Here is a 26529-nt window from a genome sequence, read left to right as displayed (position 1 = left end):
CGATTGCCGCTGCTTTCTGCTGTCAATCCTTATCTGTTCTAGTTATGTATAACTACAAAAATAATAATATTACTATACATAACAAAGGTATCTAGCTTTCCCCTCAAAGATTTCTGTACTCTTACTTTGAAGTTTTTGATTAGTACAGTAACATAGTATTTTAGACTCAATGTACTGTACAAGTTGTTAACTTTTTAATTGTTAGTACATTAACAGAGTATTTTAGACTACACCAAAAATACTAATCTAGTCTAAACAAAATATATATCTATATATATATCTATATATATAGATATATATATATATATATATCTTTTGGAGCTTGTCACCTCAAAGGTAGCTCGCATACCGAAAAGTGTTGGAACCCCTGTTATAGAGTATATTTTTCTCAAACATACTTGAATATTTTATCATCTTTTTCTTCTTCTCAAATTTTAAGATTTAAAGTGAAAATATTATAGAACATCAAACCACACTAAAAATATCAGAGGTGTTATACAATATCAGCTGGATGTTCTGGCAGAGAGAGAACACCGTTAAATGCCACATCATCTTCTGTTGGAGGCAGGCGCATTCTCGCTCATCTTCTCTTTTCAACTCCCCACCAAAATGTAGCTCCCCCCTGAAGACAGGACGGATGGCTCCTTCTGCTCCATTAATCTAATGACAATGCCCTGTGACTAAGACCAGCTTAGCAGGCATTGCTCATCCTCATTGGCTTCTCTTTCACTTATCATGCCGTCTTTGCATGAATGCAACAGGGCAGTGACAGCAAAGGAGAGAGAAAGAAAAGAGAGAGCAGGAGTGAAGAAAAACAACGGCCAGGTACTATTACAACGGTGTCCATGGTTACCAGAGAACGTCAAATACCATTACAGATAAAGGCTGTGAGACTTGTGTAACAGAGCTGTCAAATTGACACATTACATATATACAGATTTTTCTTTTTTTCTTTAAGAAATAAAATAAACCTACTATTGCTATTAGTACTGTGTTTTATTATTATTATTATTATTATTATTATTATTATTAATATATATCACAACAATAATTGTCTCTGAATTCTCTTCATAAAGTCCCATCACTGCACAATGTCCTTTTCTTCTTCTGGTAACATTATTTTGCAAGGCATCTGCGATGTTGACAAGGTTTTGCTTTTGAATGGAAACACAATCCAAACATTGTGTGTTGTTGACACAGACACAGCAAAGCCATATTGTTGTGTTAACTATAAGTCATGCTTTACACAACTGTTGTGAGCTTTTAGGTAATCCCGTCTACAGTGTAGTGGGGAGCATCGGCTTTTATCTGACACCTCTGGGAATGTCACTGCTCTGTGTTACTTGCTGATGCCCACTAGGAGCACAGACAGAGTGCATGTTAGCCCAGCACAGTCACAAGGAAGAGATGTCTGCTTCACTCGAACCTCTGGGGGAATAGCAAGCAGAAGTTGGCTGTCAAATAGCAAAGCTGTTGGCCTAGAATAGCAGAGGGTCAGGGTGGAAAAACAGTCCCACACAACATGAGACGACAGGGCTTCTAAACTAAATGTGTGACACTCCAAGTCAAGCTAGCTGCCAAACATTCTTACTTGCATTAAGACTTAATGTGGCAGATCTGTTGGGGTGTGACTATGCCTTACAGACAACAGTGGCTCACATGGCAATTCCTTTTAGGGAGTTACAGTTATTGTTCTTCTGGGTTTAAAAAAAAAAGCGTGTCTAAATTTATAAATGAAAGGATATAACTGTAAACACGAAGACAAAACACAGAGGAATTTTAATGGCTAATTATATTCATAGCAATCCAGCAGTTATAATTGGATAATATAAAATTACGTTATTAAAAAGAGAATAAATATGAATTAACTTTAAGGATGAAGTTGATTTTTCACTTATAACCCAGTTTGATGTTGATTCGGGGTAAAAATGTGCTTCCTTCAATGACTCAGTGGTGATTGAGTGTTCGTCTGCTTTGTTCCCAGGGGTGATCTTTGTTGCCATGGTGATTATGTATCAGCCCTTCCTTTCTCTATTCCATTACCAACAGAATAAAAAAGGGAAAATATTCTGGCATAATTTGTCATTCTGAGGATGAGGCAAGGTAAATGTTTTAATGTTTTTGGTGCTACAGACATAGTAAGTGCATGGTGACTATAAGTTGCATATCAGGTCTTTTTTTCTTTGCTTAAAATGCAGATGTAAGGAATTCAAAGAAACTATTACATGTTGAAGAATCACAAAACCTGAACCTGAATCACATATACATATACATACATACATACATATACTAACTCTATCTATCACATATCTATCTATCTATCTATCTATCTATCTATCTATCTATCTATCTATCTATCTATCTATCTATCTATCTATCTATCTATCTATCTATCTATCTATCTATCTAGGAGAAAAAAAATCATGACTACAACTTTATAGATTTGACCCCAAATATTTATGTAATTAAAAATTCAAATTTAAGTCTTCCACCTACGGCTCAAATAGGAATAATCAATGTGTCCGTGTATAAAAAATCTTTTTTTCTTAATACTTCAAACTTATTACGTGTTTTCAAAGAGGCTCCAATAAGATAACCTTGAACGCTGCCGTCTTGTTCTGCTATTAGCAAGGTGAATGCTTCAAACTACAAGTTCCAGCAGAATAGCCAGTAGCAATTTTCTGCTGCATGTCATCCTGGTGTCTTTGTGTACTTACAAAGACACGGTGGTTTCAGCCACCTTGGCATTCAGGTCACTGTCCATTTCCAACTGTGTGTACTAGACAGATCAATGTACCTTTTCATAAGCAGCTGTCAGTTCAAGCAAATACCCACAACAGGTTTTTAGGGTGAACTTTAACAGAGTGTGTGCTGGAATTTATGTTTTAATTATCATTGCACAGCATGTGGTATCATTAAAAAGAGACTGAATTGTATGTTCTCTCGTTGTGTTTTCCTTCAGTTTCACTTAATATGGATTTCGAATAGCGTCTTAGTAGCCTGCAACATGTAGTCTACCCCTCTGGCTGCCTTTTTAGCAACAAGATCAAGCCAATAAATGGATCTGGGATCAGATGAGCCATAAACAATACAAGCTTTAGTTACAACATAATGCATCTCGCTTACTGCCTTTACCAATAGACACTGGAGAATGTGAGTCTGTAGATTCACAGTTTATTCTACAGTTTATCAAGCTGCATGAGTAAAATGTTTACTATATAACTCCTGAGGTGAACGAGGCAATGTGGCCAACTCTTGATGGTGAAGTCTAATGAGGAGAGCAGCACTGTGAGTAGTCCTTTGTCTGCTATTGTGTGCACATTGTGTTTTCATACTCTATTGATACTGATCAAAGACAGTGGGGTGAGGTGCCTCTTCCTCATGAATATGCACGAGGCAATGTTCTATTTTCATTATGAGTCCATTTAAGTCTGAGATCCACTGCTGTGTTTTCACCTTATCCTGGGTATTCTCTCAACCTGCGACCTTTGCCAAACACAACCCAACTTATCTGGCTTAAAGTCTTAAAAGAAAATGGGGGACAGAGAGGGGTAAGTAAATAAACAAAGCACAAATAAGTGCTGAGGAGTGAGATAAGACTACAACTCAGTCAAGGAGGAAAGGAAATGAAATTAAGGAAACTTTTTGTTTTTGCTTACCTAATCGTACACTTCAGATTTACTTGTTTGGTTTAAGAAACAAAACTGTTGCATTAGCAAATTGAGGAGACGATAAGGCTGAAACAAACTACAAAGGCAGAGAAGTCATGGTCACGAGAAGTGGATCTACATGGAAATCTAGTACGGTAGTTGTCGTACAGTTACACTCATTGATTTAGCCTCTCAAATTCTTATGATGTGATGAATGACTAGCAGACTATAGGAGACATGAATAACTCCTTGTATTTCCATTGGGCAGCTATGGCATCTCATGATATAGGGTAAATTACCACTGTAATTAAATAAAAACCTTCAAGTTGTATACTTTGGGGTTGTAAGGGCATAACAGGGCCATGGCAGGAGTGACTCAAACTTACACAGCTTAGTCTTTGCAAAATCTGCTTTTCATCATACAGAGAAAGCAAGGAGTTCTTCACTTTAATTAAGGCCCTACAAGCCAGCTATGTAAAAGAAAAATCTGTAACACTGTCTTAATCATCTAAAGAGGAAGATCCTAATTATCTATAGTGGTCTTTGCTTTACCTCTCTAGAACTGTTGCCAAAATTCTTTCTCACTGAAGTCATCATTCAAAACCTGACAAGGAACCAATTAAACACAAGACGTCTATTCTATGGTCTTATGATTATTTAAGGGAATGCTTTCCAATTATAAAACAGATCAGGGTGGTTTTAAATGCAAAGGTTATGAATTGGAAACTGCAATTGCAGGGCAACACCATTTGGCATCTGTTTTGCTCATTTCTTTATCATTTAAGGTCCTAGGATGAAAATATTATGACAAATCAGTCAATAAATTTGGATTTTAAAAGAAAATGCTATTTCCATTGAGAAAAAAGAAAAGAAAAGAAAATGTTTTATTCCATATTTCAAGAGTCAGAAAAAAAAAGAAAAAAGATTGCGCTCTAGAGATTAGGTTTTTTTTTGTCCTAATCAGAATTGATTGCTTTTCATTTGGACCTCCAAGCATCTTTTTTTGCCTTTGTCTCATTTAAAATCTCCATTCATTCCTACAATTTAGACAATTTAGAGCTGTGTATAGAAATTACTTAATGAAACATTACTTGATTAATGGACTTCTTTTCCAGCTGATTTGAAGTCATTGTGGTACAGTATTTCAACAAAAATAGCTTTCTGATTAGCAGAAAGTCAGATTTCACCATTGAATTTCTGTCATTTATAAATAAAAAAAAGTAATTATAAGAAAAAGCTCCTTGAGAGCATAAAAACTGGACTTACTTTGCAAAACTGTTCACTTAGATAAGACATAATCTTGCAATTTCTAGTCAGTGTCAGACTCTCCTAATCTTTAAACATAAAGTCAGCCCTTCTCTTCATGAGGCTTTGCAAGCTGTGCTAATGCTGTGTAAACATTGCTGCTGCTGTTTGCAACAGATTTAGCACATGTTAATATTACATGAGACAGAAGGGCCCTTTGATGATGCAAGTGAATGCTCAAACTAGGGCTTTCCACCTCGGGGAAGGGGAGACGGGGCTGTAGAGCAGCTCCTTCGAGATTTATTACACTTCCGCATTTGCAATCCAGCTTGGGAAGAGTTGAGCTGTGTTGTTGTCCTTTTCTTTTTTTTCTTTCCTTTTGCTTGTGTTCAACAAATGGACTATTCCGATTTCAATGGATGGAGCAGAAACACAGCCTTTGGAAAAGTTATTACAGGAAATGCATTTTGGCTTGCCATCTTCAAAATCACATGTGATAAAAGCTAGTTTCTAATGGCTAACTGCGGAATCTCTGGATTAGAGAGACTAGATTAGAGTCAGACAGCCTATTTTTGTGTTTGATAACCTTAACCAACATCAGAGTTAGCACAGAAAAAGATGCTTGGAACTGGAAAAGTCAATTTGGATAAGACCATTTGGCATCAGCCAAAATTAAATTACACCATAAAGTAACAATAAGTATCAAGCTGAAAATTGTGCTTGGAATGGTTTACTTTGAATATGGCTGTTTTTCACTTTTTAACAGTTTAGTGTATACTTTTTTGGGCTTTGCACCTGTTGTAGTTGTGTTGACTACCTCACTATTGCTGCTCCTGTCATGTCATCTTGCTTGAAACGAATCATTACTCTGTAAATATTGTGTTTGGGCGTTTTGATTTTCCTGTTTGTCAGATTGTTGTCATTTTGGCTTCACTAATGAAAACTAAGCTTTGTTTTCTACCTGGCTCATGCAGGTTTGTTTGCCTTTTATGTTTTTGCTTAAATATTTAGAATCAATTTGAATAGATTTTGTTTTCGCCTGTTTAAATCTAGCTGTGCTTGCAAAAAAAAGGGCTGATAACAAAATGTAATTTAAAAGACTTCTAACTTTTACTTCAGACTTGAGTAAAAGCACTAATGATAATTGGAGACTGTTTCCCCTTGAAGTTAACCAAAATTGTCTCTTAGTGTAGTATTACAGACCAGTTTGTGTTTTCTGGTTGTCTGGTGGCCACATCTTTCTCTGATAGCACGCCTCAGACTAAAGAAATGGACAGCTTACTACTGGTACAGATGAAATCCAATCCTCTGAAATCTCAAGGGAAATCCTTTTATGTACTTATTTTTGGTCACCCGCAATATTCCAGGTAAAAGTCGTCACGGAAGAATGCACACATGTAAGGAACTGCACTTTCACACACCAATATCATCAATGGGGCAGTATAAGGGCGAGCAGGTGTCTGAATGAGGAGATCGGTTTCAGGAGAGAGAACAGACTCTTGATGAGCCATTAACCTGCTGTCGGTGAAGTAGAATGGCTGTAGGACGTGGTTTAATTTACCCTTTTATAAAGAGGTCGTTGAATTGACAAGCCACAGGAAGAGTTAGACCCCTGGTTTAGTTTATTAGCGATGCTGAACAGGTCAGTGTTCTGGATCAATCGGAGAGCTGCTGCTACATTTGCAGCTAAATCAATAAAATTAATATTAAATAGCAGTGTGAGCTTATAAAGGAAGGAATGCTCCACTTTGAATGAAGCCAGACAGAATGATGTGCACTTTTTTGCACCACGTTTGTATTTGCCAGTTATTACTGTGGTATACGTCTTTAGGTTAGGAATTCTTAGCATTCCCTAAAAGGGTTTTCTTTAAAAATATCAATCAGAAGCTACAAAGAGTCAATTTTCACTTTGAAATAAGCTGCCAGAAAGTCTGACGTGGTCTCTTCACTATCTATTACAGCAGCTCTATGGATGATGAAATTTAATAGACAATAGATAGCTACCAAAGGACTCTCCATTAATGAAAAAAAATGATGAGAAGAATTGAAAATAATGGTTTTCTCTTTTTGTTCATGTACAATGGTACTGGGGGCCGCATGCTTTTCCATTTCAAGAAAACCAAAAAAGATATAGACCCAAAAAAAAGAAAGTTTGAAGCAGAAATACTAGAAATTAGAAACTAGCTGTATATTTAAACAAAAAAATAAAATAAAATTATTTTATTGTGACTTTTAGTTTAAAAGGCATATAGCATGCAAAAACAAATTTTTGAGCTTTTAAGTGTATTATAATGTTCATTCCTCACTTTAAATAACCCCCAAGTAAGATATTTTGATCCATTTACACATTTTTGAGTATTCCCCTAGAAAGCTGCACTCTGAGCACCAGCCCCTCCAGACCCACAAAAACGAGCTGACGTAGACCAGTGAGGAACAGCCCCTTCCAGGAAGAGTCTGTACTGCCGGCACAGCCCCCGGGCTAAGGCTACATTCACACTGAAGGGCTTAATGCTCAATTCCAATTTTTTGAAAGATTTCGTTTTTTTTGCAAGGCCGTTCACATTTCCAATTAAACGCGAACTTTTAATGCGAACTCTCCGGTGTGAACGTGAAGTGTGCAGGTCACTTCTGTAGTATTCAACGGTGAACGACGTCACTCATTTGTGGAAGTAGCTAACGTTAACAATGGATGTCAACAACAGTGTTGTCAACAGCGGAGCTCTTTTTGCATTATTGAATTTATTTTCACAAAGGAGTCAGCACAATTACAATCTTCTCATTTTCAAAAGGCATTGGAGCCAGGATCGTCTGTACCCACTGTTGTGGAATGGGGATGTGCTGGGCCCATGCGCGTGTGTGTAAGAGACAGGAGAGAGCGCATGCAGCGCAGGAGGGAGTGAGAGGGGGCAACGGAAGTGTGTTGGGGGCGCAAATTCATGTTGTGTGTTACGGAGGAAGGAGAACGATAAAAAAAGAAGGCTTCTCCCAGAAGAACTGCTATAGACAGATTAACCTGCTCTGGAGAATCTAAAGGTCCGAAAGGGGGGGAAGTGAAAAGATCAGATACAGGTTGCATAGGGGCAAAAAAAAAATCGGAATCGGGTCGTTTCAGCCTGCAGTGTGAACGTAGCCTAACACACACACACTTTCTCTGCTTAATTAGCGGTGATCTGTCAAACACTCTCCTTTTATGTGCACAATATGCACAGCCATCTTTGCAAAAGTTCAAATGTTGTTCGTTTTCGTGAGAGAAATACAGACACGCTGCCGAGGGTGACTCTAGGTTGACATCATGAAATGGGCGGCACTCACACTGAGTGAAAGCCGGTGCCTCAGAGATCTAGTCTTACTTAAGCCAAAAAAATAATAAAAAAAAAAAAAATTTGTGTGCCAAAGGTAATATATTATATACCTCTGCGGTACATGGATACAGTTTACTATAAAAGGCATAAGAATAGCATGGTATGGGCCCATTTAATGATATGTTTGAAAATCCTCTTAAAATGTTTGCAACTATTATTATTGCAAACATCTGAGACTGGATAGCATCTTATTAGATTTATTCAAAGATAAATCCTGTGTCTTCGTAGAGTCAATTTTTTTAATACCATCTAGGATCTTTGTACTATTGAATGCTAATGCGCTGTAGTCACAACTGCCCTTACGGGAAGATAAGGACTGTCTGTGGGCGAGAAATGGCCAAGTTCAATTTTAAGATCGTAGAGTATGTCATGCACGAATTCTTCTATAGGTGGTGACAGGTTGTGGCGAACACTTAAACATCACACAACGATGAAGTAGGTTAGACTGTGCAAGGGGCCAGTTAGTGCTGTTCAAATGATAAGTGCTCACCCTTTTTTCAACCTAAAAAATCAGAACATAATTCATGTCGACACACCCTGTGTGTGTGGCATTCGTTCAGGACACGTACAGGATCACCTGAACGTCATAGTTGTGTGTAATTTCTATTATCCTTACAAATACTTCACTTTACATTTACCACACACACAACAATCATACGTTCCATTTTCATGGCGTCCCTTCAGGTGGCCACACAACACCTCGAACCTCGACACACCTGCGCTCCCCTTATGGTGTTGCTGCTCCTTTCTCCATGAGTCCGGACAACCCAAACACCCGCAGCACCCGTGCAGGCCAATCTCATCTACGGGTGCATGTGACTAAGGCATTTGTAGTTTTCATCTGGGAAACTTGAAGAAAAACTAAATCTTTGGACTATTTTAGCTTTCATTATGATTTTTCAAATATCCTAAATCTCAAAATATTTTTATCTTTATGTTTTATGTTGTAACATGTTATCTTGTTGGTTGACATCCAGAATTATGCTAATAGGCTGCAAGAAAGTGCACAAAAAGTTATTGCTTATTTAAACAATGTGTTTTATAAGTATTGCATATTCCTGAGAAAAATAATAATAATAAAAATAGCATTCAACTTCATCAGGATCTCAGCTCATGATGGAACACAGCTCTGCAATAATAACTCCTGTGGCATCATGATTCACATTCATCTCAACTGGAGCTGAAGTGTTGAATACTACCCCTACCAGGGGGAAGACAACTGGAAATATTTATGCAAAGAAGGGCAGATATAGAAGACATTTCCAAATAAGTGCTTTAGAAAGGTAAAAGTAAATGGCTACCACAGATTCATGAACAGCTACTGTCCATAATCAACAGGATGAAAGATCTTCAATAAACTATTTCTCTTTCATGATGTACCATATTTGTACATTTGTTATTTGCCTCCAAAATAATTTGTAAAAAAAAAAAAAATAGGTAAGAGTAAGCACAAAAACACAAACAAGAAACACATATGATTGTTTCACTGTGTGAAATGTACAACACATAATTATTTTTTTCTTAAACTTTTTTCTGATCTGGACTACTTTTATCCTCTACCATTTAAATGATTTCATGCTTTTTTCATTGTAATGACAAATACAGTTAACACTGTGTTTAGGAGCACAGTATGTTTTGGCCCATCAAAAAAAAAAAAAAAAAAAAAAAAAAAAGAATGAATCAGAGGGACAAAAAGCTTCAACATCAAAAGTGATCTGACTGAGCCCCCAGTGGGCACAGAACTATATTAGGAATTTCTGCTTGGCTGTATGTCATGTTATTACAGGGGGGTCTTCTTGTTCAAAGCAGAGAGCCATGGATGTTTGGCAAGTCCTATTGCTTCTTTGCTTTTTACTGTTTGACACAGTTAATCTCATGTAATCCACTTAGTGTCGTAAGTGAAAAACAGGATGGAAACACCACTACTCCATGTCATATAACACCTTTACAGGAGCTGCCCTGGCTCGCTGCAGGAATTCTGATGTGTCAGACAAAAGATTACAGTCATGCAATTTACTTAGACTGGGTCTGGAGAAATGTGTCATATAAACACTGGAACCAGAGCCTGGGATGACTTTCTGTAGCATTTAGGAAGAGGTTAAGGGGGAAGACTTGTGTGAATCTATGAAAATGATGTATAACCTCCCAAGTCTAGCAGATAATAAAAGTCAAGGATGTCTTCAGAGTAAATTTTGATTTATGAGTAATATTATTTCCCCCTGTACTGACAATTTCTGACCCCCCCCCCCCCCCCCCCCACACACACACACACACACAATGACATATATAACTATCAGGTCCTCCTATTTTCTGTAACATTGGTTTTCTCTGAGAACTTCCCACTATTACCTGATGGAGCTTTGTTAGTTAGGCCTGTGGCAGTATTGATTCGGGAAATCCAAATCTCTCCTGTCAACCTCCACTAGTTGCACCATTTTGGTAGAACGGATGTTTTACATTATTTTCAATGTCAATCGGAAGTCAAAGTGAGAAAACTATACATCTATGTGGGATCTTAGGGGTTTAAACCATTATAAATAGTGTTTATTTAATAACACATTAAGCTTGTTTCTGTTTTTTCAGTTTTCTCTCATTTGTTTTCTCCTTTAAACTGGTACTTTCAGTTATACTACTTCTACTTTCTTGTCCATTTTCTCTAGTTTTTGTCTCTCAAAACTAAAATTACAAATCTTTTTCATTTATATTAAAAATATAGAATATTCCCACAGGTATGCATTTTGTCTAAAGGAAACCTTCTAAGTCCATTAGCCATCTTTGTTTAAAAAGTAGGAGGGAAACAAAACTGGCACCATGAAGATAAAGATGTAAAACACAAAACCAAATTTTAAAATGTGTGCAGAGTAGGGATTTACATTTTCATTGCTTTAAAGTCTTGGCAGTGTACTTTTATCAAACCTTTTTTTCTTCTTAAGGCAATGCAGTTTTTCTTTCCCCCGGTGACTTGAAAGTTGGAGTTGTGCGTTTGGTCTCACACTGCACATCTAATACATATTTTGAAAGTTTGCAAAGTAGCCAAAAAATGCTTTTCGTTCCATTTCAGGACAAATACATGCCATTAGACACTCTAAGCAATACTTCAAAATACGTTTTTTCCTCAGTTTTTTAAAATAAACTATTTATTACATTTAAATTGTGTATCTACCATGCATTCTACAAATGTTCTGTAATGATTTCTGCTGTGCAAACAGAAGCGTTCATGCTGTAGTTCAGCTTTGCAGAATGCAGACTGCACCTTTCTTAACCAAACTTTGTGCAGAAGTTGAGAGTTCACTGATGCTTCAAGCAACAAATGCAAACAAGTGTAAGGCCAGAGTCTCATGAGACTGACAACTTCTGCTCTGCAGAGGACACAGAGAACCAGAAATCCCCTTCTTCTTTTCCTCCTATATAATTTCTCTTTTCGTTCTTCGCTCACTATAATCTTTTGGCACAGAAAGGGTTTCTCTTAGAGTTTATTATACTTTGTGACTAAATCAGAGAGTTATTTTAGGTTTCATAACAGAGTTTATACCCTAATTTCATAATTAGTACGAAGACTCTGTGACATTTTGAAAAGAAACTGAATCAGTCCTCCTCCAATTGTCTGCCTAATGTTTTGATGTCCTTTTTTTTAAAGATTCATTTAATTATCGGTCAGCAATTCCCTTAGACAGATACTTATGTTTAAGTTAACTCACATATGCTGCTTCAGATGGATTTTGATAGAGTTTGTGCAAAACTGTTGGTGCATGCATAAATACACTATTTTGCTTCAAAAAAAAAACATTTTGATGTGAATTGTCAACTCACAAAATGGATATTTTTAATCTCAGTAAAATATAATAATCATAATTTTCCATACGCAATAATGACCAGAGTTTTCCCTCAGTCATTTATTTCACATTTTGTATGAATACGTACATATTTAAGGATCTTACTTTATGTATTTTGTAAGTAATTATATTGATTATTTAACAGCTTTATACAATTTTAAATGTATTTATTTTATCATGATAAAGACCTGATAATCTTTACTAAACTTATATAACTACGGTAATAGAAAATTAAAGATAATTCTCATAGTATGAAAGTCACAAAATGACAAAGTGAAGGTGACAACAGTGGTGAATACGTTTTTTTTTGCATGCGTTAGTAATACAATGTATTCCTGTTTTAATTATTAATATCTTGATTTATTAACTATGGCTTTTTTTGTTGTTATACATTTTTAACACAATGATTTTGATTATTTATTTTCTGCTAGAAATCCACTCAATTATGAATGTTTTGTTAATAATATTTAACATTAAATAATAATCAATATTCTTTAGGTCTTACAAATAAATAACGCATTTCATTTGTTATTAAAAATGTTATAACTTGTTGTTTTATTTATCAAAAAATCTTCAAGTTAGAAGAGCATCTCTGCTTTGTTTATTCCCATTTTTGCACGACCCCATACGATAAGTACATATAACAATATGACCTACTTTTTGTGTTTGGTTCTCCTTCTGTGGATGTGAGCCTACCTCAAAATAACTCAAAAAGAGAGGACATCGCAGAAGGATTATGTTGGGTGTGAAACATCTTTATGTACTTCTGTGGCTATATCCTCCAAAGGCAGATTTCCTTTGAGGCTTATAACTTTGAATGAATGAAAGGATTACTGTTGGCCTGAAGGTGTGGGTCATCACACGTACACCTGCTCAAAGAGTGATCCATGCTTTCCGGGCTTAACTGCCCACTAAAGTGCTTTATCCACTGGCCCTAAGAATTTTTGTTTACTGCTGCAGTTCATCTCATGTCGCTCTGAAGACCACTTCAATCCAGGTGACATTCAGTTTCAGTATTGACAATACATAAAAATGCACATAACATTTCTCTGAATCTGTGCAGGATCAAAGTGAAGCCACCAGCATAAAATTTAAACAACTAGCACACGGATAGAAAGAAACAACCTAGGAATACAGTTGGTAGAACAACAGCACTCCATTGCATTACTGAAATGAGGCCATATTAAAAGTGTTGTGACTAATTTGTAAACTCATTAGGCAGTGTAGCACTCCTGTGCAATTAGAGGAAAGGGAAAAATGAAAAAAACAAAAAAAGAAATAAAACCACGATAGTTTTTCTCAAGACAATCCAACACAAAACTATCAAAGTCAAATAATGGCATCAGGCTTTACTGGAACACTTTATGAAGCTTTTAAGCAATAGGAGATTCTTTTTTTAGAAATAGAACAGGATTTTCAATTGAACAAATGTAAAATGCAATCAAAGCAAAGCAAAGAAAGATCTCTGACATCATAATATTGACAGATCGTGAAAATTCTTTGCTAAACACATTTTTTTTGGAATGACAATAAAAATGAACTTGGAAACTTTGTACATTTGACTGATTAGTCTGCACATACTTGAGTGAACAACAACAACTCAGTGTTATGTAAAGTTCTTGTGTCAATGACAAAGTTATATTTAATTATATTTTATTTGTAATGAGTGTTGATCTGTAAATGGCACTGAATCATTTGAAACAACAGACAGTTTAAGATTTTCCGTCTCTAAGACAAATACGTTTGCTTAAAAGCATTTTTTATAGCCAAGTGTTTGATTGTAATAAGCTAGATCCAAAAACCAAGTTCATTGTAGAAGAAAAAAAAAAGAATTTTAGATCTGGATAGCTGCTAATGAGTATGTATCAGCATAGCTCCCATTCCTAGGTTATTCCTAGATTATTCACACAGGGTAAATTTGTCTATGGCGCAATCTTCAGAAGAAAATAGATGCCTCAGTATTGTTGCAGAAAAAATATTTGTTTTTTAAATACATTTTTCTGGAAATATTTCAGATTTAATTTTATTTATTGCACAGGAAAACATTCTACATACTATTATGGAATTTTTGTGTACTGACACATTTCCTGTTTAAAGACAAACAGAAAATGTTTCAAACACATCTTATGTTCAACATTGATCTGTTGTCAAATGTAGACTTTTATTCCTGCTGTTCTTTTGAGGCACAAAGATTGCAGAGATTGACGGTAAATGCAGGTTTGCAAAACTTACAGCAAGTTAAAACAGCCTGAGAGAATATACAGACAGATGATGCACTTGTAGCCTAAACATCATGTCAGCCTTAGCCATCATGAAGAAGAAAACTTCCATGCTCTACAGTCAGCCAAGAAAGCATATAAAATGTTTTCTTGTACAATACAAAAAATATTCAATCATAGGTTGATGTAAAACATAAAAAATACAATTTCAGATGAGAGTTACAAGAGCTCTTTTGCTGACTGTGGAAGGTCGGTTTCATTAACTTTCATGGATCCATTACAGGGATTTTGGCCCATTATATACCCAGTTTAATAATTATTGGTATCCTGTTGCTGGTCAATTTGGTGTAATGGACATTATGTGATTAAGAGAGCTGACAAGGTGAACTTCGCTCTTTTGGGAGGTGAATAGAATAGGATAGTAAGGTTTTTCTTTTTTTCTTTAATGGTGCCAAATGGAACAAGAGCAAACGGGAACCAAGCAGATATGTAATATAAAAGCAGATTTTTAACCTGACACTGTCCAACTCTAATTTAATATCTGCCCGACATCACAAAGATGAGTGCAGTGACACCAATCAGTAGCATTGTTCGCTATTTCTAATAAAAAGGACATATAGGACAGAGTAATAATGCATGATGATCATATGAAGAATAATGTAACAAATAAAAACAATGTTTACAATGAATGTATTAAAGTTGATCCCATCATCAACTAACCCATCATAACATATTATGCTTCTTGTCCCAACATTGTGCAATATTTATGACATAATTGGGCTGTCTAAATCTGGTTGCAATATTCACAAGAAACAAAAGAATTGTGAGAGATAATAATGACTTGTCTTTTTTGTTATATAGTATGATATATAGCTTTATTGGATTTGTCTAAAACAGCCATCAGGTTGCACAAAGGGGAAAGTACGTTTCAGATAATAGAACTCATTTTTTCCAACAGCGTAATTCTTTTAAGACAAATACTTAAAGGAGTTTAGAAAAATACCAACAACAAACAAAGCTTCATTGTTTTTACCACAGAAAATCTGAAAAATGAGACTGACTAAATAAGAAATAAATCAGTTATGAATAGTATAAAAAGAAAGAGAGCATACAACAGGTCTTGTCTTTTAGCCAGGCTGTAAGGAGCAGTCCACTGAGAAAGCATTTGAGTAGAAACACATTTTTGACTTGTCTAGGATAGAGCAGCCTCCAACCTGAGGAAAAGGTGGGGGGTAAACAGCCCCCATGAAGTGTCTTGGCCTTACATCTGCCAATTTACATGTTGAAAATGGAGGTGCGCTTTACCCTACAGTCATTTATGCACGTCTTCCCACCTGCTGAAGTTCATTCTTCACTGCTTCTGAGCAGTTGAAATAGCATACATTAATGCAAGAAGCCAGTGTGCTCCCCTCCCTACACCTGTTGAAGGAACTGTGGGTGTGGGAACTTCTTTGCGTCTTCAACTTCCACCAAAAATAGATGATTTTCAAGGCATTTTTAAATCTACAGAGGTGTTATTAGGATGCAATCTGACTGTACCTGCAAGAGACAGAAGGACAATCCCCTTTGTCTTAAATCCATTTCAATGGGTTTTGTTAGGATTGAGAGTTGAGTTTTACTTCCTGTTGTACATATTTTTTGTACATCTCCTGATTGTATGCTATTACGACACTCATATTGGCCACAATATAATGCAATGTTGCTGACTCGTGTAAAATTTACTATGAGGCTGTTTTATAGTCAAGTCTGCAATCATTATAGTGCATTAGGTCTGGAATGCAGCCTTGCAGGGAGCCACTGTTACAGATGACAAACGAGGATTTGGTGTCACCAACTCTGCTAGTAATTCATCCAGAATTTGACTGCAAATATTCCGAGTACTTCCAGTTTTTCACCAGTGTTTACTATATTCAAACTTCAGAATCCTCACTTTCCAGATTTGAGAGATCCAGGTTTTTCCCAGTAATAAAAAATTAAATGGAAACGGTGTCTAGTTGTGGTCCTCTTACAAAAGCATACTGAGTGGGTGACAACTAGCACGCCCCCTTGTCTCAGTTTATGGTATTTAGTCTGCAGGGGGCGTGGTAGGTGGGATGATGATGCTTTCAGCAGTGTGTTGTGGGTCTGGCTGGCCACGCCCACAACACACAGCTGATGGTGACACATAACAATCGGTGCATATTAATCTATGAAAAAATGATGGCAAGCAGTCAAAACATGTTAAAATAAGGACAATCTTTGACCTTCATTTGTCTGACAACTGAAAAACACCTATTTGTGAAAGAAAACAGTACTTGATCTCTCTACTAAATGAGACAACAGTCCTGTTGACAGTCAACAGTAAAACTTTTGTATTCACTTCACATTTAGAAGTAAACCATCTTAGCAAAAGATATACAATAAATATGTTACAGAGCCTTCTTGCTGCAATCACTACACTACCATGCAGCCTGTATTGCACAATATATTTGTCCAATTACTATAAGTGCTGTCCTAACTGTGTATATCTAGGGGGATATCAAAACAAATAAGCATTATGTGAGAGTTCCAGATTTCTAACAAAGCCTTAGTAGTAAATATTACAGGAAGGAGGCCTTAGACTTTTAAGATTATAACTAGAAATGTGTAAGATAATTTTGTACTATATAAGAAGGCACTTAGAGGACACATATCACTGCCCAACACTTATGAGACCAATCATCTGCAAATTTAATATACAATGTCAACCCGACCAATCACAATGCACTGGCTCAACACCCTAAAAGCTGAATAAAACGATAATATTCCTATATAATGAAAAAGAATCAAACAGAATCGGAAAAGAGGTGTTGCTTTGAAGAAACTATTACAAATAGTTACGCAGTGGCAAGACCACTCAACTGGCGTACTTGCATCGAGTCAGGTCTGTAAAGACAATAAGCAAATGGTCACATAACTGATTTCCTTCTTTTTTTTTTTGGAGGGTGGATTGCAAGATCAGAATGCATAATGTGTCCTTGAGCTTAACAAACAACACTTTAACATTTCTGGTTGCAAAGGACCAATTTAAAGAGTTGCGTCCGTCTCATCAGCAAACAGCTAGGTGAGGCCGAAAGAGCACACAAATCACTCAAATGATCATGGAATGTCAAAGGAAGCAAGAGCGTTGGGTTAAGTGACGGCCTCTTGAGAGTGTTCCACATTATCAATTCTGAAGGTTTCCTCCAATTGACCACATGATCCAAAGGCTACTACCGCTAAAAGGCACAGAAATTTACTTGCAGGTGTTGCTGTGATAAAAAAGGTACGTTAAAAAATAAATAATAATATGGATACATCTGCATAACACATTACATTTATATATACTTATATATAACGATGATGTGCAACATCCATATTATTAGAAATTACAGTCAATTCCACTATGATGCTGATAACTTATTTCAGCTCTACTATAGATGCTTGTGTGACACCTTATATTTTGACTTCCTTCCGAAGCACAAAAATCCTTTAGAAAATATACCAGCCCTGCCCTGGATGTTAAAAAATGTGATGTTTTCTGGGAATAAAGAAAAAGGAATAAAAAATGGTTCCACTTTTTCCTTCATTTTAATGGAAATTCTCTAATATAACATGACTGGGCTTTAAATATGTCTCTTTGTGCACTCCTACAAATGCACTCCTGAAATAAGCATCAGTGCAAATTACAGTTTACTTTATTTCATTCAAGTAGGACTTTTTCGTACTCTTAAACGGCTTTAAACCAAAACAAAAACAAAGGACTTTTATGTCTTTACCTAAACATCTTGTTAAATAGCCAAAGTTTTGGATGAACTATTAAACACAGGGGTGAAAGGACAAACCACTCCTCTGAGGGTCGGGGTGCAGACAGGCAACACAACGGAGACAATATTGCTAGACAGACTCGCAACACGAGGGAGATGCACCGATGTAACAATTCTGTTCAGATTTTTCCCTTTTTCAAGTTTATTTTAAAACTATTTCATAAATTAGGTATTAAAAAAAAAAAAAGTGGTGCATTTTTTTCCCACAGCATTAATGTTTATGCATTAAGCAGTGCCTGCATTGAATGCATTAGAATATGGATCATTGTCAAATGTTTTTGGTGTAATTTAAGACCTATTCAGACTTTTGCCCTAAAACTTTACATTTCATTATGACAGGTGTCTCTATGCCAAGCCGTCTTTTGCATGGTAGAGCTGATGTGCTTGTCTTAAGCTGCAACACACATTACCTAGCAAACTATCTGTCAAAAGAACATTCACATAGCTGGAAAGATTCAAGTTTGTTCAAAATATATGTGAAGATTTGAAAAAACAAACATTTTTTTTAGTTTGATCTGTCTGAAGTGTTAGTGTGATCCACAACTAACCTCTACCAGCTTGTTGGCGTGCTCGCGGAACACCTGGGCATACTCCTTGACTTCCTTCTCATTTCCACTCTTTGCTGCTTCAATCAGCACCAAGAGGGGGACGTTGGTTTCAAGGAAGGAGTCCGAGATGTGGTCCATTACAGCCTTCCTTAGCTACAATTCGGAGGGACAGACAAAGGAAAAAGATCATATTAATCCAGACAATAACTTCACTGAAATACATTTGGCAATGATTACATCTCACTAAGCACTTTAATAAATGTAGTATAGTGATACAATAGGGCAGATGGAAAAAAGAAGGGCTATACAGACAGAAAAAGAGCGAAGAAAAGATCTGTCAGTGGTCAGGGGTATAATTTGATTGTAAGGTGCAATTTTTTCCCCCCACAATGCCTTTTAAAGGAGCCCACAACATGACTTGCATCGCTGTTTGTGACATGTTTTAAAACCAAAATGGCAGGAGACGGGTTGTTTTATTTAAAAATGGAAGTGTATCTTGATCTTAGTCACTGTGACATCTGATGTGATGCAAGTGGATGCCATACAGAAATCACTGTAGAAGTCTTCTTTATTTTACATAAGAAGAGAGAGATTCCATTAAACCAGCACTAACACAGAAAGAAATGGAGATCTAAAATATCCCCATTAATAGTCTGTTCACCGGCACATTTTATGTGAACACAAAATCTTTTTCAATGAGCAGAGAATAAATGTGAATTAGTGAAAATGTCTGACCTTGACATCCTTTCACCTGGTGCAAAGAGTCAGTATGCACACACACATACACACAAACACATACACACACATACACAACATACTGTCTATGGTACTTTTACCCTGTCAGCTGTTGCAACAAAAAGTAGTGTTTTTTTTTTTGGCTTTAACACATAGACACAAGCAAATTTTATTTAACATAAACCACAATAAATGTAACTTAAATCTATAGTATTAATTTTAGCATTTATCTGCAAACAATCCTGCAGCTAAAATGTTAAGGTTACACGTGGCTAAAAGGTCATAGTTAGAATCTAAAAAAAGTTAACATTGTGAAAAAAAAGACTGATTTTATAGAAAAATGTTAGAATAAACAGGTTTTCCAAAGTTGGGGCTCTCAACAGCAAAAATGGAACATGTAAGGGATTGTGTTGTTGTAAGATGGAAGCCCATGCCATGACTGCATTCAGCTCAATTGCATTGTCGGATATGGCAACTGCACATCTAAGAGCCCCCTTAGTTTATTATGGGACTCTGACAGATGGGTTGGATGCTCAATCAATCATATGGATGACCATGACAATACAAAATGTACTTAAACACTGTAAAAACTGCAGTGTTTATTTCTGATATGACATAGGAATAGCCAAACAACTGACTAAATGTAGAAAATATGGGGAAAAACTATGAATTAAAGGGATAAAATAAGGAAAACATAAATCTAAAAACGAAAGTGCATGAGCAGTTGCTGAATGCTGTTGTTGAGCCTTGTTAATGAGCAATCATTAATTAAAAGCAGACATAGGTACATATGCATAACATGGATATAAAAGCAAAAGGAGCCTTGGGATATTCATGAATACCAAACTGTGAGACAGAATGCGATGGAGAATTTGAGTGGAGCAATGATGCAGACGAGTAATTTCCCAAGTTGTGCTCTCTCCTGCACCATCAGCATTCTAATGCCCACACAGCTCCCACAAAAAAATCTATCTTCAATATTTCAGCTCGTACCTCGCTCCACGCTCCAATTGCCCTGTCTTTGCCTGAAAACTCCCTCTCTTTCACTAAAACTTAAAGAAAACGGGAATTCTCATGGATGGCACAAGCTCTGCTCATTACATGTTAGTGGGGATGTTTGCCTCCAGAGTGGAGCAATGCCACACTGGCTCAAGTTCTGAAAGCTAAATGTTTCTGCTTCACATATAAATATTTCAAGCTTGTTGAGGAATGTGCTGGGTGCTGGCAATGTAGTTTCCTTCATGGTCGTCGTACATTGTTATTGAACACTAAAAGCTTAAAGGAGAAATGCCACCAATGGAAATCTACCGGTGGCCAAAGCCGGTGTCATGACAGAAATGTTAAAAAATACAATTTATAGTTGATTAAAGGCCAACATAACATAAAAATGCTGGATTGAATTTACTTCTCTGGTGAGACTGCATATTGTAGTAAATTCCCAACATAAAAATAATCCCACAAATAATATTAAAGCCTTATTCCATTTCAGAAAACTATTGGGACATTTTATTATTTTGTCAATAGTCGAGAGCAGGCACTTTGACAGTTCTGACAGTGTGCAGAGAAAAAGAAAGACATGCTTCTTAAAACGTCAAATCCCATTTTTTCTTCAAAGGGAATCAGCTGAGTGACAGCTATCCAATTGTTTCTAATAACTTTGCTTTCTTTTGTTGCTGACAAACCACACAGTGCTCAACATTTCTGAGTTATTATCTGATTAACAATGAAACGATACAACTAAAGTGTTAAAACTGTTCCATGACACTTCAAACACCACAGAGTCAGAAAATGGGGGAGAAATAGAAATGGGTACCTAATAAAGGTTAATTAACCACTATGGATGAAGATGCTCAAATTTTTAAACATCAGTGTAAAATCTAGAGTTTTAGATAACATAATGACCTAGATTTAGTAAGTGAATGGCTAAAATGCCAGTTTTAAGCATTCCAGGTCTTTATATGCATCATGAGACATGACATGTAAAACTGAAACATAATTCTAAACATTTGAGAGAAGGGTGTGGCGCAACAAAATAAAAGCCCATAAAATTGGGATTAAATCCTGCAAATAATAATTTGTTGGCTTCACTGGGCAGTCTGCAAGCTAAAGACCAGAGCTAAAGGCTAGAGTGCCTAAATCTCAGAACTCCATTAAGTCCTGGTCTAAAAGAATAAAGCTATTGAAATAATTAAGTTAATTTATTCTAAATTTAGCAGCAAGAAATATTAAAACATTTCTAAAAAACAAACAAACTAGTAAATAAAGATTAAAATAAGGAAAAGGGAAATTCTGATTTCCATTCATCCATATTACAAATATTTGGGGTCACAAGGCTACTGAAGCCTGTCCGGGCAATTGTTGGGCAGACGAGGGGCACACCCTGGACAGGTTGCCAGTCTGTCACAAGAAGTCTGACTTATGCATGTTAAATAAACAAAATACTGGCAGATACATACTAATTGTTTAGAGTAACATTTGTTTTAAGGAAAAACAACGTATTTCTTAGTAGTTTTTGTCTAAATAAAATTGTTTTTCTTAATAAATGGGGGGGAAAAAAAAGTAAAAATCATCTTTTTCTTTACATTTTGCATCTTTCAAAGTTGTTTATTTTAAAGTAAGATAAAGGAAAACCTCCAGACTTAAAGTAATGTTTGGTGGTACATTTTCACTTATAGGCAGATTGTAATAGTGACTGGAGGGCCACTGGCAGTTATAACCCTTTAGTTACCAAATATATACAAGTTCCTTACAATACGCAAGGAACTTACGTCTACTTGTAACTGTTCTTTTCAGGGATTTTTCAATTTCAAAGATTCTCTTTTTTTCCTTATAACAAAATGCTGACAGTTACACTTGTTTAATTCACAATGTAGATGGTCTCTGTGATCTTGAAGAGTAGGAGCTGCATTTACAATACACATAAAATAATACTTTAGGATTCTGCTGCAACAAAGGAAAATTGTTGAGGGAGATGTTAGCAAAGATCTGGGTCGGTCTTTTTATGAATCAAAACAAAAACAAACAAAACAGAATGGAAAAAAATTGAGCACTTGTTACAGTTCAGCAGAGCTTTTCCGCATGCCAAATAAGGATCGAAATTCAAAGCGAAGAACTAACAGTGGGTGTCTAAAGAGTTTAAAGTTAGGCTTTAGTTTCCGCTGTTTCCTTTGTGATTCAGAGCACTTTTTGCTGGGTACTAGGGGGGTCAGCACAGAAGAGATTGTGAATAAAGTGTCATGGGTCAAAAAGCAATCATGGTATAAATGGCTGGAATCATGTCTGAAAGGAAATGGAGCACATTCACTAAACACTAAGCAAAACCTCTTATATATGAAATCCATCAGAAAACATGGGATAAAAGGTGGAAAATTAAAAAGGAAAAAAAAAAAATAGAGAAAAAACATTTCCAAATGAGTCACTATGAGATGTTGCATTAGAAGCTTAAATGGGTGTTAAATAAATGTTGCTATTAAATTCAGCAAGTTGTGTTGATAATTTTAACTGACAAATCCAACAAAGTACAAGATGTAAGAACCATTTTTTATTAATGCCAGTAATCTAACAAAGTTTTGATGATAAATAATCAAAAATAAGGCAAAGAACTCGAAGATGAATCATGACTTGTATTTGCTTGTGTTTTATTATTTAAATCTATATTTATAAAACAGCATAATTAAAACACTCCAATGGAGGTAGCTGAGTCTGTTGAAATATTAATATATATTCTTTATTTCATGAACATTTCTTGGAATTTGGAGAAATTGTATTTGATTCTCTCCGATAGCTTAATGTATGTTGTGTGTTAGTAGGGATGAATAGTTTGCTTCGGTTCCTGGTTAGTTTTTATAGCAAGGGGAGTTTGAATAATTGAGAATGCACAATCCACATTAGTGACATACCACCCTCTTTCAAATGCTGAAAAAAACCAACAAGAATAGGAGTTGGTACAGAGTGTGCTACATGTGCATGTGTATTCACTGTGTTGTATGTTGATTTCCAGAAGCAAAAACCTGATGTTATGAAAGATGATCAGTTTGTGGACAAAACGTTTGGAGCCACTACAGTAGAAAAGTTGGTATTATGTACTATTAAAACAATTTCCAAGCATTAGACTTTGGATTACTGAAGTATTTACTGATATTAGAAAAATAGATTGGGCATATTTGTGCTCTTGAAATTTAATTCCTGGTTGAGATTGGGTGAAAAACTGGCTTTAAAATAGATACGTTGTCAAAAATTCTTAGTTTTTATGACTAATTTAGAAGTTTTCTTTTGGTTGTTTTTTTTCAAAGGTGCATCAACATTGCAGAACAATTCAAAGTTACTGATATGGGCATGTGATGCAACAGTTTTCTGCAAAACAGAACTACCAAACGACATCTTCTTTAGACTTAGATGGCTTCAATCAAAGTGACAGGATTGTGTTATGATGAAGCTTCTGATCTGACAGTCACTTAAGGCACCAAAACATATGATCTGGGGGAAAAAAAGGAACTTTTCCGTGTGTCCATTGCATCTGTTTTTTCCTTTAAAATTAAAATAATCACTAGAAAGAGAGAACTCTATTAACACACTAATATACTTTAAGGGCCAGAGACAGTGGCCTTCTGTTTCATGTGAACTACATTGAAGATCCTCAGCTCATGTGCTGGAAAAAATAAAAACATACCAATACATATCCCTTCGATCATGTCATACTAGTGTTGCTGCTCAACCAAAGAAGTCTGTGCTTGATGATTTATAACATTCTGTAAATCTCCATTTTCTATGGGGGCTGGGGAGGGGGGTGTAAGTGCGATAGCTACTCACATAATAATTCTTAGCTTTCAAACATTTGGGGGGAAAAAAAAACACCACAAGTAATTTGGAATCGCTTCTCTGAACAACGAGTTACAGCTGACTTGATTTGCAGCAGATGTTCAAAAGCCTCAACAATTAAAAACAGCTGTACTAATCAACAAACTAATGACAAAAATGGAAATGATTTGAATATCCTAAAGCATAATGAAGAGAAAAAAAAAATACACATGAGGCAGAGCGTTTCAGGCAGTTTTCCTATAGGGGTTGTTGGAATCAACCATAAGTCAAACATGGCCCAAAGAGGTAGCTTGACAGTTTCATTCATTACAGACAAGGAGATGAGGCGGTTCAGCACTTGTCTCATTTCCAACCATTGTGCGAGTTTTTTTTTTTTAAGTTTTGCAAAATGAGAAAAAGTATTTAACTTAATTTTTGTACTAACATTCCGCTTATCCAAAAGCAAGTTTTCTCTTGTTTTCTCTTGTGTAAAGACATTCATTTAAAAAATATGTGCAACATTTCTAGGACACTTGTCCTTTGTCTGCAGTCATGGTACAAAGCATTTAGTCATTCATCTTGTAAATACTTTGTCATGTTCATTGTTGCAGAGGCTGAAGCGTGTCCAAGGTGCCAATAGGTAAAATGCAGAACCTTTGTAGAATTAATAATGAGGGAAGAAAAGGAAAACTATAAGCCAGCACTATTTATTTCTCACTTGAAAACAGATAGAAAAATGAAGTAAAAATGGTCTGGTTTATGGGTTGAAACATTTTATGTAGATTTACACACAAGAGTTTATGGGTAGTCTAAAAACCAGGGGTCCCCAAACACCAGGCCGTGGACTGATACCGGTCTGTGGATCAATTGGTACTGGGCCATGGAAAAAAGAATTAATAATGGCTGTTTTTTTCTTTTGAGTATTGACATTTTTTTTATTTTGAAAAAAAAAAAAAATGGATTCTCTCAGCTATACCTTTGATCACTTGAGCTGTACAGTTTGGTCAGGGGAGCAAAATGACGACGTTTGAATGATGTTTTATCTGGAAAAATCGTAGTTTTGAAAATCGAAAGGATTTTCTCGGTTACATTTCAGTCATTTAAGCGCTAAAAGTAGTCAGGCGACATGCAAAACAAGACAATTTGTGTGTGGAACGTTTCTTTGCCACTGGATAAGGGACAAGTGCAGAGACAGAAGAACAGATGGAAGAACTTCAAGACCAAAAAAATAAAAAATAAAACAGTAGGCTACCAGGGGTCCTACAGAAAATATGGATTTATCGCAATATGTGATGCCCACACACTGAGCCTTTTTGCATAGTACTCATAACAATAATTGGCAGAATATATTACCAGAGATTAATGTTCCACTTGTGTCATTACCTGTTGTTATTTTTAATAATCATAAATTTTATTTTTGGTCTTCCAGTTTACTGTTTGTTTGGGAACAACTGGTCTAAACGATTTATTATTTCGCTTGTATAAGTATAAAAATTTCGCCGGATCTGTGTACAAAAATGCATTTTTATTTTATATCATATCAAAAAAAGGCAAAACCCTCAGAGCCCATTTGAATTGCTGCCAATTCTTCTTAGACAAACTGCAGCTGCAGAATAATGTCAATGTATTTAAATAAGATCCAGCAAACTAAATATGTTTGTGTGATAAAGAAAAATAAAAAGGGATCACAGAAGTTGTAAACTGAAATACGGTAAATAAAAACTAGAAAATGTGCACAGTCATGTGCCCAGCAGGCCTGACACATTGCTGTTGAAATACAAACATGAGTTGGGCCCAGCTCAAATTGCTTTGCCAAGGGTTTATTTCTTTGTCTTACAAAAAAATGGTCCTCTATCAGTTGAGAAAGTGTACAGTTTGGACCAAGTCATTTTTCAAAAATATCAAAAGCATGACCTGATATAACCATACCACTTTTCCTTTTAGATTGAGTAAGATAGTATTTAATGTATAAGCATTAACTTAATATATTTATATGAAACATGATGCAGAAAAAGTGTGTAAATGCAAATTTAAAGATAGTAGCAATTTTAGAAAATAAAACTCTTGAACAGCTTAAGCATCCCAATATACTAAGGATTGTAATTTAGAAACTTGCAGAGGGATTTTGCTTAAAGAGTAAAATAACTAAACCTTTATAATAAATTGTTAAATATCTGTAACCTGTAAACATTGTAAGGGGTTTTGTTTATTGTCAAATTAAATATAAGACACTAAATATATTGTAATATTTGGAGAAAATAAATATATTTCATGGTCATAGATATGCAATGTTAAAAGCAAAATAATTCATCAGTG

The 26529-nt window shown here is 35.7% G+C and overlaps 1 protein-coding gene across 2 annotated transcripts in view; it reads right to left on the bottom strand.

Moving 5' to 3' along the window:
- Nucleotides 1–26529, bottom strand: part of ctnna2 (catenin alpha 2) — a 281743-nt gene that overhangs the window by 57902 nt on the left and 197312 nt on the right. For both annotated transcript variants that reach the window (XM_023956970.1, XM_023956972.1), the window contains exon 9: nucleotides 18682–18834. In XM_023956970.1, coding sequence (XP_023812738.1) covers nucleotides 18682–18834 — 153 coding nt within the window. The remainder of the gene's footprint in view (nucleotides 1–18681; nucleotides 18835–26529) is intronic.

Source organism: Oryzias latipes, chromosome 1 (assembly GCF_002234675.1).
Source record: "Oryzias latipes chromosome 1, ASM223467v1".
NCBI lineage: Eukaryota > Metazoa > Chordata > Actinopteri > Beloniformes > Adrianichthyidae > Oryzias > Oryzias latipes.
Note: the sequence above shows the minus strand (reverse complement) of the source record. Positions and strands in the feature narration are given on the sequence as shown.